At 39.5% G+C, this 17,665-nt stretch overlaps 1 protein-coding gene across 1 annotated transcript in view; it reads right to left on the bottom strand.

The window, feature by feature from the left end:
* LOC145991474 (nose resistant to fluoxetine protein 6-like) overlaps window positions 1-14,076 on the bottom strand; it is a 28,725-nt gene extending 14,649 nt beyond the window's left edge. The window contains exons 1-4 of the mRNA XM_083127479.1: window positions 13,751-14,076; window positions 11,914-12,095; window positions 8,693-8,877; window positions 2,874-2,983 (exon numbers count right to left, since the gene is read on the bottom strand). Of these exons, the coding sequence (XP_082983605.1) occupies window positions 2,874-2,983; window positions 8,693-8,877; window positions 11,914-12,095; window positions 13,751-13,964 (691 nt within the window). The 5' untranslated portion in view covers window positions 13,965-14,076. The remainder of the gene's footprint in view (window positions 1-2,873; window positions 2,984-8,692; window positions 8,878-11,913; window positions 12,096-13,750) is intronic.
* Between the last annotated feature and the right edge of the window lie 3,589 nt (window positions 14,077-17,665).

Here is a 17,665-nt window from a genome sequence, read left to right as displayed (position 1 = left end):
CCTCCGTTTTCCGACAGGTGGCAACAACAGGAAGTAGCGGTCGAAAGAAGCAGATCGCAGACGTCACACAGTTAGCTTGGACTTCTGTCAAGATAACCCCACTTAAACATTAGTCGAGTGGTGTGTGCATCGTGAAGTTGTTCGCGATTGAAAATGTCAGTGTACGAGCCAAATTCTCGCCATTTGCGGGAGGATCTACTTTTTTGTTTCAATATGAAGAAAACTGCGGCTGAGGCTCATCGAATGCTCTCCACTACGTATGGTGAGGACGCTATAAGTGAGAGAACCTGTCGTGAGTGGTTTCAACGCTTCAAGAACGGTGACTTTAACGTCGAAGACCGGCATAGTGGTGGAAGACCAGCTCGGCGTCGTGTACTATGAGCTGTTAAAATCAAGTGAAACAATCACAGGTGCTCGTTATCGAACGCAATTAATGCGTTTGAGCCGAGCATTGAAGGACAAACGGCCGCAATACAGCGAGAGGCACGACAAAGTGATTTTGCAGCATGACAACGCACGGCCCCACGTTGCCAAAGTGGTGAAAACGTACCTGGAAACATTAAGATGGGACGTCCTACCCCACCCGCCTTATTCTCCAGACATCGCTCCCTCTGCTTATCACCTGTTTAGATCAATGGCTCATGAACTGGCTGACCAACACTTCCGATCTTATGAAGAAGTCTAAAAGTGGATCGATTCGTGGATCGCCTCCAAAGATGAACAATTTTTTAGACGCGGCATTCGTACGCTGCCCGAAAGATGGGAGAAAGTAGTGGCCAGCGATGGACAATACTTTGAATAATGCCTGGGTAAGCAATGTTTTTCATTACAGCGTCATATTTTTGGGGAAAAACGGCGGAAGCAAAGTTGTACACCTTGTATTAATATAATTTATAGGTCTACTCATAATAACATGTAAATTAATTAATATTTTGTTATTATTACACGAATAAGTAAAAATACGGTACAATAATAACATTGTTTATTATGTAGTTTAAGTGTACATAAGATCGCCGGAATTTGTATAAAGCAACTGTCCCGGAAAGGAAATTAATGTCAAAAGGATAAATAATTGAATATATATTGAATAACAGGTGGCTCAGTCGGTAACGCGTCTGACTACCATGCTAAAAGTCCCGGGTTCGATCCCCGGCCGGTTCAAATCCGGGAACTTTTCTAACGTTGGAAGCGGCCCCGGCGCCCACCCAGTGTCGAATAACATGGGTACCTGGGGGAAACCCTAGGGGGTAAAGGCGGTCAGGGGCGTGATGCTGATCACATCACCTCCACTCACGACCGGATCATGAAAGTGTGGGGCGTTATGCCCCGCTATGCACAGGGGAGCACTTTACTTTTTTTTTTTACCTTTATATTGAATAACAATAAAAGTATGTTAGATCCAGTTGACGAAAAGTAAAGTTCCTGATTAATATGTTATGCATATTATTAAGTAGTAGATGATAAATCCTTGGTGGTGTCATTCAAAGCCGTATTATTCCAATCTTAATCCTTGCCTTTCAGTAAGTTCAGCGGAAATAAATACCCTATAATTATAGCTAATCAAATGCTAAAGAAGTATATTTTAATTTTAGTACTTGGTAAATCTTTCCTGAATGTGTTGTTACAGTCAACATACAGTATTTGTGTCAATTCACACATATTGGATTCTTTGCTATTGTCAAAATATCAGATGAAATGGTAAAAAAAATACTGATTTGTACAGCACATTAACACAATACTGCATGGCAATTTGGGCATCTGCGAAAATATGTTTACTATCTATTAAATCTTGTACTGTAAATGAAGCCTCGAGTTTTAAATGCCAGTCTCGTTCTCGTTTCGATATGTAAACTCTGGTCTCGTTAGCAGGCGATGTTAATTGGCTAATGATTTTGCTTTTTAAGAAACAGGAAAATATAATTCCTCGTATCTTCAGGTGAACAAATCTATACTGTGTTCCGAGAATGCGAACGAGAACAAGTCTCTGCGAAAGTAGTAACGCGAGATGCTTCCACCAATGAACACATGAGAGGGAGGATAGCGACCGCAGTTACCAGCCTTCCCAGCAGCGTGTAGTGCTTCGACCTGCCCACTCGATTTCTCCCCCTTCTCTGCCGCTACGCGCAGCCTTGATCCAGAGATAGCTGAGACAGAGTATATTTTACCGGTGGTCTGTTGTAGATTCGATCCCAACCACCGACAAAATAATATTTATTCGCCTGGAGACGAGAGAAGAGAAGCTCTCTCGAAACGTAGTGTTGGAATAAGTAAAAACACTATACTCTATCCCGGGAATCTCTGGAGCAAGGTCAAGAATGACGGTAAAGAAGGGGAGTGGGTGGAGCGAAGCAGTACACGCTGCTGCAAAGGCTAGGAGCAGCTTTCACTTTCTCCCGCTCCACGCAATCCCGTTCCCTCTCACGTGTTCGTTGGTCGAGCCCTCTTGAGTCACTACTTGCGCAGATACTTTTTTCCATACCCTCACTCCAGAGATTCCTGGGACAGAGTATAGACAATGGATATACTCTATATAGCATTGAATGATGATACAGAGACATTGTCATTGATATTCAGAGAATTAGTAGTTTCCTTTGCACATTTTAACAAATTAGTGATAAGAATTGCACATCTTCCTTTAACAATCTTGTCCAAGCGGTGCGTATTTTTAGATACCCCTAGTAATATCTAATTTCGTCCTTCTACTGTTATTCTTAAAACTCTACGAATCTCTTAATATTTGTTGAAAACATTCCAATGTCTTCTGTCATCAACTATGCATCACATATTTACACAACGTTAGAAAATTGACCAAACATCAACAAATAAATAAATCTACAACTTAAAGATTGTAAGAAAATCAAATCCATTCTTACCATTTTTTATGGCTCCTTCTCTAGTCTTGCATAACTTGCAAACGAAGATTTTGACGATGTCCGTGATCGTGCCTGCCACTATCAACTCTGTTGTTATCACAACGACTGCCCTGTTCAGAAAAAGAAGCGTCATAATTACCTACAATGTAGCCTTATAATAAGATTTTCGTTACAGCAGTTCCGTATTCTAGTTTGAGGAAGTTATATATGAGTAATTTTCAATTTCAATCTTACAGAATTGTTAAACAGAAGATATATAACACCAGCCAGCATGGGTTTGGATGACTCTCAGATGACTGTTGTATGAGAATAATTTCAACATGCTGATTCCAAAAATTAAATCCATTTTTACCCATCACGTCTAGTTTTTTTCAGAAAAGAGCAATATATGAACTACCTTAATTTCAAAATAAAATATGTAGTTCCATCATTTCCACAGAAGATGGCTCTGTTTAAATGGTGGTATAATATTGGTCGTACAATACAAATTCTCCAATTTTAAACTATAAATGCACATAGTAAGCATTTAATCCACTTTCTATCTTCACATGACCCATTGGCATGAAAATTGTAAACTGTGATTACGTAAGTTTCATTTTCGAAATCCCTCATAAAAATTTCCTTTAAAAAGTGTCCAAAACTCAATGTGAGTTGATTGAACTTGATGACATGGAGAAAAATCCTGACATGATGGAACGAAATTTATGTTATACCCGTCATCAGCATTCAAAATACCGTTGTTTAAATTTATTTTATTGCGTTCTGCAATAGGCGTAATGGAATGGCGAATATGAGAATTTTGATTGTGACATTGTGAAAAATTCTGACGTGATGGGAAAAAAATGAATGTCATTTCCGTGATCAGCACTCAAAATACTACCAGAATCACCTATTGATTTAAAATCATCCTTTGTAACTAACTTGATTTGATTTTTTGTATATTTGGTTTATTTTTTACTTCGCATTTCTGCCACATTTGGCTAATCCCGAAGGTGAGGATGAGTGATTATACTATAATGAAACTGATGAAGGGACACTCACAAAGACACCCATGCCAAGCCGGGATTCGATCCCGGGACGCCTGGCGTCGTAGCACGCTGTGCTAACCACTCCGCCAGTAACTCACTTGATTTCCTGCCTCCAGTGTTATTATTATTATGATCATTATAAAACAATACATTTATTTGTTTAGGTTTCTGCTAAATGGCATATTGCAGAATCAATTTTGGTTGCACACTATTTTCGATACAGGCAAGAAAACGACATACTACAACGAAAACAAAAAAATATGGATAGGCCTATAGTTAGTAAACGCACTTCTGTGAATAGTTTTCATTGCAGTATAGTAATTAATAGTGAATGTGTGAGAAATTTATGTAAATGTAATTTAAATTATCCCAAATCCAAGGTATGGCAATAAGTTAGCAAAATGTCGAGAGTCTCAAATTCGACAAGCACATGTCTGGCTATGGTAGTGGTATTTTACCTTTCATTTTAGCTGAGAACATGATAACATTTCTGAAATGCTTCTTGATAAATTAGTAAATTACACCTTAACCAGGGTGTAAGGGGTGAACTTTTCAGAAGGCCCTCAGGTGTAAATATTACTTCCACGTATTACACCTTGAGCTGAATTCGTGCAGGCCAACGAGGCTCTGGCGGTTGAACCCACAGTTAGTACAATGCTCTGTGGGGACGTAGGTTGTCCTCTGTTATATCCTTATATGTGCCGAGTGCCCCTTTAAAGCCTCTGCCTCTAGCATAGGTACGAAAATTTCAGCCCTCAGGTTTATTGAGCTTTCTCTTGGTAAAGTTCTTCTGCACGTAATGTTTCAATGAAGGAGTTTGTTTTCTTTCAGTTAGTTATGTTAAGTCCACTTTATGCATAGATAGGCTAATCGGGACTGGATCTGCAGTTTAACACAATGTGTGTCTATCGGGTATCGAACCGGGGACCCCTTGATTACAAGGCCACGACGTTGTCACTACGCCATAAGAGAGGCCGGTGTTATATTTAAGACCTGTCCTTCATATTGTTATTCATAAGGGGTTTGTCTCCCTATATTATAAAAGGTAGAAATAGACTTAGTGTCGAGGCACCCAACATTTTAATATCAATCAATCAACATATTTAATGTGGACTGGGACTATATAACCACGCAATTCGATTTTCAGCAAGAGCTTTCACCTTGTCTCATACTGCACGTTTTACGCGGTAATAACGGACACGCCATTTGGCACAAAAAAGCTAAGCAAGAGTACCAATTTCAAACTTCTTTCCATTAAAGCCTAAATACTTTCTTCCCCTAAAACCCGGTTAAAAGTGGCGTAATTCACGTGCTAAGTTTGCCAAAGGTCATGAAGCTGAACCTGACAAACAGGATGTTCTTGGTTACAGGTTGGAAGAAGTCAGTTTCATAACATCTCCTTATGGACTGGCAGGCGCTCTTTCTTGAAGGAACGCTCCAAGTAGGAACTTAAGGATGTCCTCACACTCTTCCTTATTTCAAAGGAAGACGGTGCATTCTTCATCAGCGTATATTCTTTCGTCATCACCAAAACAAGGAGCGTGCGTTCACCTTATCTTTCTTGATTTGAATTAACTTCATCCGGAAAACCTATTCTCATCCTGTGAACTTTATGCTTCATTTAGCCTACAGAACACTTACGTTCTATACATGGGCATCACGAGAGGAGTCGATATGGTTGGGAATTGGAATAATTTCAATTAGGAACAAAAAAACATTATTGCAACGGAATAATCGCAGAGAGAAATGAGTTTAGTCTGAAAATTATGTAAAATGCAGAAACCAGGTGCGTACTCCATGTTTAAATATTACTTAATCCAAGGAATAATGCCGTTGCTGGCCTCTGTGGCATAGTGGTTACCACAACGCGCTACGACGCCAGAGGCCCCGAGTTCGAATCCCAGCTTTGGCATGGGTGTTTCTGTGAGTGTCCCTTCATCAGTGTAATCATATCATCATTCATCCTCATAGCCGCGATTAGCGAAAACCTAAGCTAAATAACGAATATCAAATCAAAACCAAGGAATAAATAGATTTGTGAGTTTATAAACATTCAAAAATCATAATTTATGTAAAGGTTTACACGACGTAAATCCATGACTAAAATTTGTCACTTAAATTCAAAGATTTTTCTTGAACAGGTGTGTAAAGGTTCATTTCCGTGTATTATTGGTATGAACATTAGCGCATGCAGGTTTTTATTTTCCGGGGGGGGGGGGGATACACCAAAATATATTTCGTAATTACCATTTTTAAACTTCGTTTTAAAAGCTTTTCAAAGACAAAAATGATAATCGAGGGTCACTTTAAGGAGAGTTTGCATTTATCACTTTGGTAACACTGTTAAGCCTTGTTTCCATGTTAATAGAACATTAAAAGGCAAACTTTTATAGTATAAAAAATATACATACAAACGTAACGTCTCCACCCTCTAACAGGGTCTTCTTCAGACGAATATTGACAATCACGATCACAATTACCTGTTAGAAGGTGGAAACGTTACGTTTTTATGTATATTTTTTATACTATAAAAGTTTACCTTGGTCAGCATTTTAATGTTTTATTATTACTTTAGTTTTTCCCTGAGTTCTTTACTCACTTTATTTGAAAATTATGATTTTCTCAAAATTACATGAGGGATTGTAGCCCCATCATCTCCCCCTGCATACGCCACTGCAAATGTGCAAAAATAGAGATACAGAATTGTGCCGATTATTCATTCATCTGGTTGATCCAGTAGAATGTATTACCATTAATATTCTACATTAAATCAAGCACGTGTTTACCCTTAGCAAATGGGCAAAAAGTTTTTCTTAAACATGACGTTAATTTTGACCCCCTCCCCTCCCTTTTGAAAAATTGCCTGTGGACTCCCGTGCTAATGCACTACGAGGAACATATATTGGAAATTCTCAATAGAATATCCCCGGGTATTTCTTTAAGTTTAAAATTCAATTAACGAACCTCATCGTTTTTCTTGTTTTCTTTCATTGTTTAAATGCATTGTGTCTGGCGGGTGCAATGGGAGACATCAACATTTAAACAAGAGCAAGAAGTTGAAGTGCAATTCGTTACTTGGGGAAGTTTTGCTTCATTTTCGTGACATCAAAACAACACTAATTGTTTGAGCATTCATGTTAAAATTCGTGCACGCTCCTTTCACTTTTCGCTGTTGGAGGGGAAAGCGTTCCAGCGCTCCCAGCCTGGAATGTTAATCTGGATATTTATCTTTCAAGTTCTTCTGGAAAACATGAGTGAAAACATCGTCTCGGTGTTGGCCGGGATTAAAAGCAAAGAGATGTTTCCATCGAATCGGCAAGGATATGTTTGATGCCTGCCGGCCGTCACTATGTCGATTAATGTGAAAGCAGGGATTGTAATTATTGTTATTATTATTCTTCTGCGATGTAATCCTTTTTTTAGTACCTGATTTTAATTTGCTATGCATTAAAGGAGATTTTTTTTAACGTGGAGTGACAGCGCAGTGCATAACCAATTTGTAGTTATAGGGATAGGAATAGGAAATGCTTTACTTATATAAAGCTCATGTAAGCCAAACTATTAACACTCTCAGAAAGAAAAGTGAGTGTTGACGCCAGAGGGGGCAAGGGGCGGCCCAGACGATTTTGATCTGAGAGCATGTCAAGCTATCCAAAACCAATTTCATGTTCAAGCATGTGTGTACTGAAAGGTATAGAAAATATCAACTTAATTCTACAAAATTTTCGCAATTGGTTCGTCCATTTGTCTGTTCATGTCAACGAAAGAACCATTTGCTCCGAAATTAGTACAGATACAAGGATATGATTTCGAGACTGAAAAAAATACGAATAATGCATGTATATATTTAATATCCATCTTCCAGTCCTTTTGTCTGTGAGCAGGAGTAAAAAGATAACAATATCCGACCTATCCGTAACTATTAAAAGTAGAAATTACTGAATTTTGTGAGTAAAATGTCGATAAGATAATTATAAGAATGCATTAGTTATCTAGATTGGACTATTTAAGAAACTATGAATGCTAAAAAGATAAAATTTTGTGTAATAAAATCATACTCGGATATTAATTAATTGAGATATAAACTATCCTCAATGACTTTTTGTTAAAAAACATGACATGTGTCAATGTTCTGATTCGTGCATGGAAAATGTTGCTCCAACTTGTTTGAAATACCATTTTGCATAACTTACAGTTTTAGGTACTTCATAACTTTTTACCAAGATTTAACAAGCCTATATCAAATGGTGCAAGTTATTCATGGAAAAATCATATACTGCTCTACCAAGAATTGAAACACCCCCTGGCGCTGTCGTCGAGTTTTCAACGCCAATGGATGGAAGGGAGCGTGGCGATGACAAAATGTTCAAACACATCACAGTGTGAACTGTTTGCTTCATCAATAAGGGTAAAGCGGTACACAGCGCAAACACAGACGTAATATTTAACGCTGTTGAATTTTAAACAGCAAAGTAAGGGAGGAAGTTATAAATATGGCAACATGGGAGCATTCGGTCACAAGGGAAGGAGAACATTTTCGTCTGTAGTGACTGAGAGAGGAGTAAACAAATGACTGTCCACTTTAGTTCGCGAGTTGGCCGTCGTCTTTCTCTTCTTAATGACGATAGAAAACACACAACAAACACACCGGTTGGGAACTAATGTAGATACGTAAAAGGAACATAATTCTGACCGCGGGGAGGGGGATATTCTCAAGCCTTCCCCAGTACGATAGTAGGAAACATTTGTTGTTAATATATAAGATCGACACTGAACAACCATGGTACTTACACGGTAATGATGAAGAACTGGTCGTCCCACAAGGAGTATTTCTCATTCAGATTTCGCACTTGCAATACGCGGACTGTCCTCGGAAGCTTCACCCGGGAGCTGTATGCAGACTCCATCAGAATCTTTTCGACGTCGGTGTTCGAACACGTGTCAGGGAGGCACAGACCCATGTCTATGGTTCGACTCTGCAAAATAAAAATATATTTTTGTTATATTTTATCCACGACACATTCTAGCCGATTTTGGAAGAAATTCAGAAAGTAGGCAAATCTGGCAGTTTTCATAAGTTGGGTTTTGGTGGGAGGAGGGTACGGGACAACAACTTCCCGAAGTTGTGATAAAATTCAAAAGAAATCTACCGCTGCTTTTCGGGAAAATGGTAATTCGGACGAAAAATATATGCTGTGCAGTGACATACTTATGATTTCATTTCGCACGGTGGGGGGAGGGGGGAGAGGTGCTTAGTTATTTTTAATTGTGTAAATTTTCATGTCCCTCTACTCTGCAGACTATACACCCGTTTACATTATCATTTGACCCATAGACTCACCATAGAAATGTTTGTAAAGAGAGCAATTATGAACAAGACAATGGCACGGCATAATGATGCAGCTCTATTGTTTCAGGAAACAAAGTCCGAACGCAGGAGGGAGAGGATTCTGACGTAACTTTACTCCTCCTTTAGGTTCGCCCATTGTCAAGGTTCGTATTAAGTCCGCTTTATGCTCAGATAGTCTAATCAGCACTGGACCTACAGTTTAAAGTGGAATCCGAACCACTGCGCAATGTTCCTAAGTCTGGGATCGAACCCGGGACCTTTTGTATACAAGGTGGCAAGTGTTATCACTACGCCTATGGCGTAGTGATGTAAGGCATTTAAGTAATGTAAGGCATTTATAACCCAAACTATCATGACTAAGGAGCGGAAGTTGATGAAATGTCATATTTTTTTTCTGACATCTTGGGCACCATGCCCATTAGATACACACAATATTACACTTCGTCTAGAACCCAAAAAATATAATTTTAAAGTGCATTTTTTGTATTTTTTTGCCAGTTTTCAGGCTTTAGGTTATTTTCCCCGATTTTCGGCATTTGTCAGTCATTTTTCGCAATATTCGGTGTATTGTTTCGTCATATTTTGTCACTTCTTTCATTTTGATAATATTCTTGAGTCAGTGTATAGTACTTTTTCATTAAATTGCTTTAAAATTATTCGGTTGTTTCCATTGAAAATCCTCGTTTCATATTTTAATTGAATGTGCATGTGGTATCATTTGGTGTTTTTTTTTTTGTTTTGTTCAATTTCCTTTTCATGTCAATTTTTAACCTGAAACTCACAAATTTAATGGTCATTCTTTGCATTTTTTACGTTATTTTCCCCATTTTTTAGGACATTCTAAGGACTTCCGCTCCTTAATCATGACACTCCATATTTTTTTGCTTTTCACAAATATTTAATTTGTGGTCATTTTGGTTGTAAGTTTGCCTTTACACAGCCTTCAAAACACACTTACACTTCCCCAGACTGAATTTTTTTTTCTGGACAAATCTTTTCATAATGTATTCATGCTTTACAATATTATTTTTAACTTAAATAAACAATTACTAGTATTAGTCATAATTTTTTGAGTGGTTAGAGAACATAGGAAGGTCCAAGTCAATTAGTCCAGCCACCTCGATGGCCAAGGGTGTTGGTGCTGGACTAAACATATCTCTAACAAAATTCCAGGCTCGAATCCTGGTCAGGTCCGAATTTGCATATTTGGAGACCCGGGCTAGTAAGCAATGCATGCTCCCCTACTGATTTTATACAATTGATATACTGGCATTACTTCAGATACAACAGGCGTGACTGCACCATTGTAACTTATTTCTCTGAGTTTACTTCCTGTTCAATGCCTTGTGAGAGATTTTACTGTCCCAAGTCCTTTCTAATTCTGGCTTGATCCTGGTCTTGGCATGGATGTTCCTTGTGTATTGTCCCTTCACCGTTTTCATCTAATCATTAGTACTCATCGTCTCAATTACACAAAAGTGGAAGAAAAATGTCGTAAAATAGGCAATATACAAATACAAATTAACCCTTTTCATATATGCAGATGATGTAGTACATGAATTTCTGCCTAATTTATTCGTGTCTTCGCCCACGCCACTGTAAGTAAAAACAATCTACTCCACGCTGCTTCACGTTGTGAGATACTATACGGAACGCCAACTATGCTCTATCCAGGGAATCTCTGGAGAAAACGAACGAAAACAAGTCTCTGTCCAAATAGTGACTCGAATGGGCTCGACCAATGAATGCGTGAATGGAGAAGTGAGTGAATGAAGAGGAAAATGCGGCTGCAGCTACCAGGCGTTAGCAGCTGCTCGTACTGCTTCTCTCCTCTATCTCCCCTTCTCTACCGTTATGAACAAACTTGCTCCACATATTCCCGGAACAGAGTAAAGGAAGACTGTTGAGCATTCTGCAATGCAAGTGAAGAACGATCGCGCTGTGCCAAATCGAACTTCAGGGAAGTGCCGAATTCTGACCTCTGCTAAATTCTCTGAATTTCGCTTACAAAATTTAGGAGTTTCTTGGCTTTAGCAGCCTGACCAACATATCACCATACAAGCGGCAAATTGACCCACGAATTGTGTGGTCTTTCTTCTTCCCCTATCTCCACCTCCCTTACAATAGACAGGGTGAAGAATTGACGACAGGGCTCGATCGCTATTCGTTGGATTTTCGAACGGTTGGCCACATACTTTGCCTTTCTAGTCGACGTTGTCAGCGTTTCAAAGTCAACATATCTCCTTGCTGTATTACTGACAGAGGCAATTTCACACACAGGTAAAACAGCCAAATCGATAAATAAGGCGTGGACCAAAGGCACGGTATTTGAAGTCCTGGTCGAGCCTGCACTTAAATTTCTAGGTAACACACCAGCCACCCTACGGATCTCCCCGATGGCGTAGCGGTAACATCGTCGCCCTGTAATCAAGGGGTCCCTGGTTCGATACCCAGTGGAGGCACATACTGTAGGTCCAGTCCCGATTAGCCTATATATGCATAAAATGACTTAAAAGAACAATTCAATCAACCAACCACCCTATCTGATTAGCAGAACATCCATGTCCGATCTAGGACTATGACGTTAGCGTTACGACAATCCTAGAGACATATACAAGGGGCAGAATTAACAAAAGATACAAAAAAAGAAAAAAATACTTACATCCGAGTAGTTTCCAAGTGTGAAGTCAAGGCCGAAGGTGACGCTGAAAAAGCTGAGCTGAAAAGGCGACGTCCCCAGTTCTGTGCTGTTGCCGTTAGCAGAGAAGCAGAGCATAGAGGACCCCGTCCAGTGGTCGTTCCCCCACAGGAAAGCCGAGGGATCCCTGCCGCTGGCATCAGCCACTAGAAAAACCACCAGTCAGAGAAAGAAAAAAATATTAAAGTCGTACACAAGAGAACCCAGCTCAATTTCTATTTCTTATAGTACGCCGTGCTTACTCTTTTGACTAATCGCGACGATGAGGATGAGTAACGATTAGTTGCAATTAACGAAGGGACACTCACAAAGAACAATACGCCGGCTGGGACTTAAACACGGAACTTTTGGTGGCGATATTGTTAGTCAACAAGTCAACGTTAGCTACAAAAGCACATACCTAGTTAACCCTGCAGTGCTACTTTGGGGTTCTGAGGACCCCGGCTGATATGTTTTTTTGTGACTGCCACCAGATGGCTTTGCTCTGCAGACTGCTCATCTCTGTAGTTTCCTGACATCTGGTGAGGAGTTTAGAAAAGCCATTAGTTTTGCAGGAAAGCCAGTTTTGTTCACACTGTTGAGTAAGTGGGGTCATGTGGACCCCAAAGTACTGTTTATGTAACTTTTTCTTGTGGAAGTGTCCAGTGTGCGTGTTCAAAATGTTTGTTCACAGTGTCTTGAAAATAAAAAGGATTAATTTTCTTGCAAATTTTTTCAGTTTTATAAACATATTTTTGAAAAAATTTCCATTTAAAGCAGTGGCCATATACATTATAGCTGCATTTTATATTTGGGGTCCACAGGACCCCTAAATACCATTTACGTATTTTTTTTTAGATGTAGTATATCGCTGTAGTACAATTGGCATTTCTTAATTTGCATTGTTGTTAACTTGACTCTGACAAACTGTCTACTTATCTTTTAGAGTCCCCCTGATGGCGGAATCAGGATTTCCAGTGTTTGATCCTCGGTGGAGGCAGATTGCAAAGTGGTTCGAATCGCACTTTAAAGTGTAGGCCTAGTCTTGATAGCATATAAGAGCATATTGTGTACTTTAAGAAAAGCATAGTCCCATATCTGGAATTGCTAACTACTGGCTTTCTACTTCTGAACATTAAAATAAGCACTTTTCAATGCGCATTCTATTCATAATTTCATGATCATCCACTATCCAGTTCTCGTTTGGTTTTCCACTTGAAATTAACTTACTATAGGATGAGATTTCTAGTTCTTTCGAAGTTCTATCATATTTTAAACATCTTACAGAAAAAGCCCATCTTGAAAATATTTACATTTTTTTTCTCAATAAGTAGAAACTGTTATAGTGAAGTACACATCCTCTGCAAAAAGTTTTTAAAAAAACCGGAAGAGGCAAGAAATAATTGTTTGTTGTTCTGGTATGAAATGATACGTGTTACACAAAAGCACATACATCAGCTGGCCGAATGAACTTCGTAATACTCCCTTATACCTCGCTCTCTATTATTCAGGTAGATTTAACATTGAAACGAGGCACAGACCATAAGATTATCCACCACACTAGTGGTTCCTATCGGTGGTCCGCGAGAGGAATCCATTCAGAACATGCATTTTGTGTGCTAAAAATGACAAATTATATATATTTTTCCTAAAATAACTTATTTTCTATTCAAGTCTAACCAATATTGTCTAAAAAAACTGAAAGTAGAGGGTATTTGATTAAACATTGAAAAATTTACCAAGCTCAGTGGAATTCAGGACAAAACCATTCAAGAAAAACTATATGTTGCACTATAAATTAAGCATTTCAGTATGCACTTACTTTTGACAGCCCAAATATCATCTTCCAGCAGCCCCTGCACGAAAATCTCCATGGACGCCCAACACTCTGGGGACACCTGGTTCTCCTTCAACGTCCATGACTCGGCCAGCCTATAAGGGTTGTAGATGTCGAGGACCGCATCCAAATTTCCATTGGTCACATTTCCTGCAGTTACACATCCACACAGAGCAAAAACGAACAAAAATATCCCCATGATCTTCACCCAACACTGACCACAACTGATCTCCCAACTGGTCAACTGAAATTATGACATCGTTTGGCTAATATGCCCCATATTCCGCAGCCGCTGTTTACGTAACATAAAATTGAACACTTTTCATCTTGGATTTATGAAAGTGACGGTTGCTGTCCCTTCATAAGAGTCTTTGGGAAAGGAGATCTCGCATGAAGAAAGGAAGAAGAAGTTGTTGACGTGTGGCCCTGGGGGACGATTACATAATGATAACCGGCATTTACATATATTAATCGCTTGTGATTAAGGTCAGCCTATAATTTGAATGCTTACTTAAATCTCTTTTTTTGTGGTTCGTGCTGTTCTTTCGTCGATTGGCTAACTCCAGGACATGTGATATGTGCCTTGGGTGCTAAGACCTCACGGCATACATAGAGAGCAACCTTAAATCACATCTCTGTCAAGTCGGAATTGGCTTTGTGAACCGCAGTTCTTTCGCAGTCAGAGGTTTTGCACCTCCCCCTTTTTGTCACCCAGAAAAAGTTTCGCAATCCTTGCAAATTACGGTCAACTGCCGTAGCCAATACCTTGGAATTTCAGGTTTCTGACTGTCCCATTGTATTGCGCAAGATTTGGATCCATTTGATTTCACATGTAGGTACAGTCACTGGCAATAAAAATGGGACATCAATATCCTGAAATACTGGCTTTCCTGCAATGTGTTGCGTGTTGCCTAATTCTACGGCGAGGATAGAATTTCAACAGCAACTTCTCAATAGGAAGTTCTGGTATCTCCGTAGAGTTAGACAACAAACATAACGCATTTTAGGAAAGCCAGAACTTCAGGATAGTCCCATTTTCTTTTGCAGGTGGCTGTACCTGCTGGCCTGAAATGCCGTTATTTGCAGAGCAAGAGGCGCCCAAAATTAAACATGAATTCTCCATGAATTTGAGTCATTCTTGTTCTCTCTGATTCCTTCTATAATATCCCGTGGCACGACAGCCCATGAGGGCCAGGACCTGCCTACCGACTGGGAGATCATCCAACTAGTTAGGTTATGACGTGTGGTCAGCACGACGAACCCCCCAGTCGTTTTTGTAGGTTTCCATGACCGGGTTACACTACTCACTCGTAACACACACGATGGTGAGTGGCCTCCTATACAGAGACCGAAATCTCAAGAGAAGAGTTGTTACGCTTCTCCTAGGAGACTCGAACCTGAGCGCATTCCGTAGCTTGAGCCCAAAGCATGACGCCTTACACCGCACGGCCACGGTGTAGAACAAGAATTATCATACTATTAGTTATTCTGAGAACTCTCCGTTGAAATTTTAGTTGAAAAATTATTGTATTATAAAACACTAAACAGCACGGCCACTCTGCAGGACCTGCTTCCTTCTAGCAAACAATATTAATTGTATTTATCTCAACCGTCTTTTTCTCACATTGTATTATACTTCGCCAACAATATCACAGAAAACAAGAACGTCATCAATGCGTCGTTGAACATTCAAGTTCAAATATATTTGGACAGAAATGTTTCATTATTATATTTTATCGCTTTAATTTTACGTGGAATGCACTTTCACGGGGTGGTTTTGTGCCGGTGTTGTTGGTAGTTTTGTCTCAACTCTGGAACCTTACATTGCACACAAAAAACTGGATAACATGGTCATGGGTAATTTGAGTATTCACATATTATTACACTTGACTGTATCATGAAAAGTTCAATTCTCAAAACATACTTATAAAATTGGATACATTGGCGCAACCACAAGAGGGCATTGCCCAGCCCCCCCCAAACCTTGGAAGGAAATCAATTCTAGGGGGGCAAGGGAAACATTGACCGCAAAGGGCACCTTCAGGGTAACACAGAAGAAATATTGTCCCCTTCGATTTCAAATTTTATACACATAAAAATACGTTTCGTAAAATTTTCTTGCTCGCTTCGCTCTCATTATCTGCTTTTCTTACAGTCTCAAGTTCAGAGCCGTAGCTAGCAGGCGGCAGTAGCCGGGCCTGTGCACCGATTTAATTGAAAAAAGTTGTAAAAGAGAGAATGCCATAGCGCCCCGTGAAATTATTTACATACGTTCATAGCCCTATTAAATCAATATTGTTTCAAGTTTGCAAAAATTGATTCTAAATTACTCAAGAGAAAAGTATGCCCAAATATGTACTTCACATTGTTGTTGCTAAACAGTTTTGTTTTAAATGTATGAACAATCATTTTGAGGAAATGGAGTACACACATGTGAGACACAAATTATATCATTTTTGCTGTTAGTTTGTTATGAGGTGGACGAATTGATTATGTAGTGTATTTATATAATATATATATATGTATTAAAAAAAACATTGAATACATGAACAATTTTGTGTTAACTTGATGCGTATGCATTTTCTTATTTTGCGTCGCTCCATGTTGCATATGTGTAAAACATATGTCCTACATGAAAGTTACAAAAGGAATTATATTCGTCATTTTTGTCTTTCAAAAATGTGTTTGTTTTTCATTATTAGTTAATGTGAAATTGAACGTGTTGAAAAATGCCAGGAAAATGCCAATAATAATAATATTAATAATGCCATTATCATCATTATTATTCCTATTATTATTATTATTATTGGCACGTTTATCCTTTTAGTACTTGCCCCCTCCCAAACAAAAATTCGTGGTTGCGCTTCTGATGGAATACACAAGTTTTGCCAAGCAAATTGTCAGTCATCATGTTTATTCCCATTGCCTTACACAATGGGAGCTTGAAGAACTAAAACAAAACGCCAAACAAGCTGCTGTGACACCCTGTGCAACAGCATACGTAAAAATCCGTGTCTTGAAAACACGAAGGATGCAACATAAAAATTAATGAAAATGCTCATGGACAATTTGCCGAGCAATATTTGTGCACCGTACAATAAAAGTTTGGTAAACTTTTGTTTTTATTGTCAGAACTTGATGCAACGTCCTCACCACGTGCTCCGCACTACACTAACAACACAGCACAGGAGCACTGGCACGGGCTGCGTTCTACACACTAAACCTTGCAATTAGGTTGACAGCAAAAGTCTACCCATATGCGCTAACTTTTTGTCAGCCGTAGAACATGGACTCGGAATTATCTCAGGGCTTGCTGGGTGTAAGGAAAGACTATACCAGCTTAATATATATATTTATATATGTTTATTATAATCTCAACACAAGGGTGTCCGTTAGCACACTTACACACGTGTCTTTACCTGAAACCCTTACCACGCGCGTGCATTTACTTGTACCACACACGTGCTTTTACCTGTACCACCTTTGGTCTCGAAGAGAAAGGGGGTGGGCAGGGAACATCCAATTTATTCCTCGCTGTGAGGCGTCAGGGGGAGTATGGGGACCTAATTTTATTTAGGGCCTTGGTCGCCGCTGACGTCACGGGTTCCCCTGTAAAAGAGAGTAGGTTGTGCGTAGTACCCCAACCACAGCCGGGAATTGGCCGAAACCAATCGGTAATCCCGAATAACGGGCGCAGGGTAAAAGGATTAAAGGATGCCGTGACACCCCTGGCGTTAGCTGGGAATTGGCAAGCCAACCGGTGTCTCCTATGAAGGGACGGCAGGTTAGAGAGGAAGGTCCGGGTGCTCCCAGACAAGCCGGGCAGGTAGAACCTGGGCACCTATCAGCCTAAGCGAGCAGACCAGGTAGGTAGGTTTCTGCTAGGCTCTTCTTCTTCTT

The sequence above is a fragment of the Lepisma saccharinum genome, chromosome 8 (assembly GCF_977018435.1).
Source record: "Lepisma saccharinum chromosome 8, izLepSacc3.1, whole genome shotgun sequence".
Taxonomy (NCBI): domain Eukaryota; kingdom Metazoa; phylum Arthropoda; class Insecta; order Zygentoma; family Lepismatidae; genus Lepisma; species Lepisma saccharinum.
The sequence above is the reverse complement of the archived record's forward strand: the minus strand, read 5'-3'. Positions and strand labels throughout refer to the sequence as shown.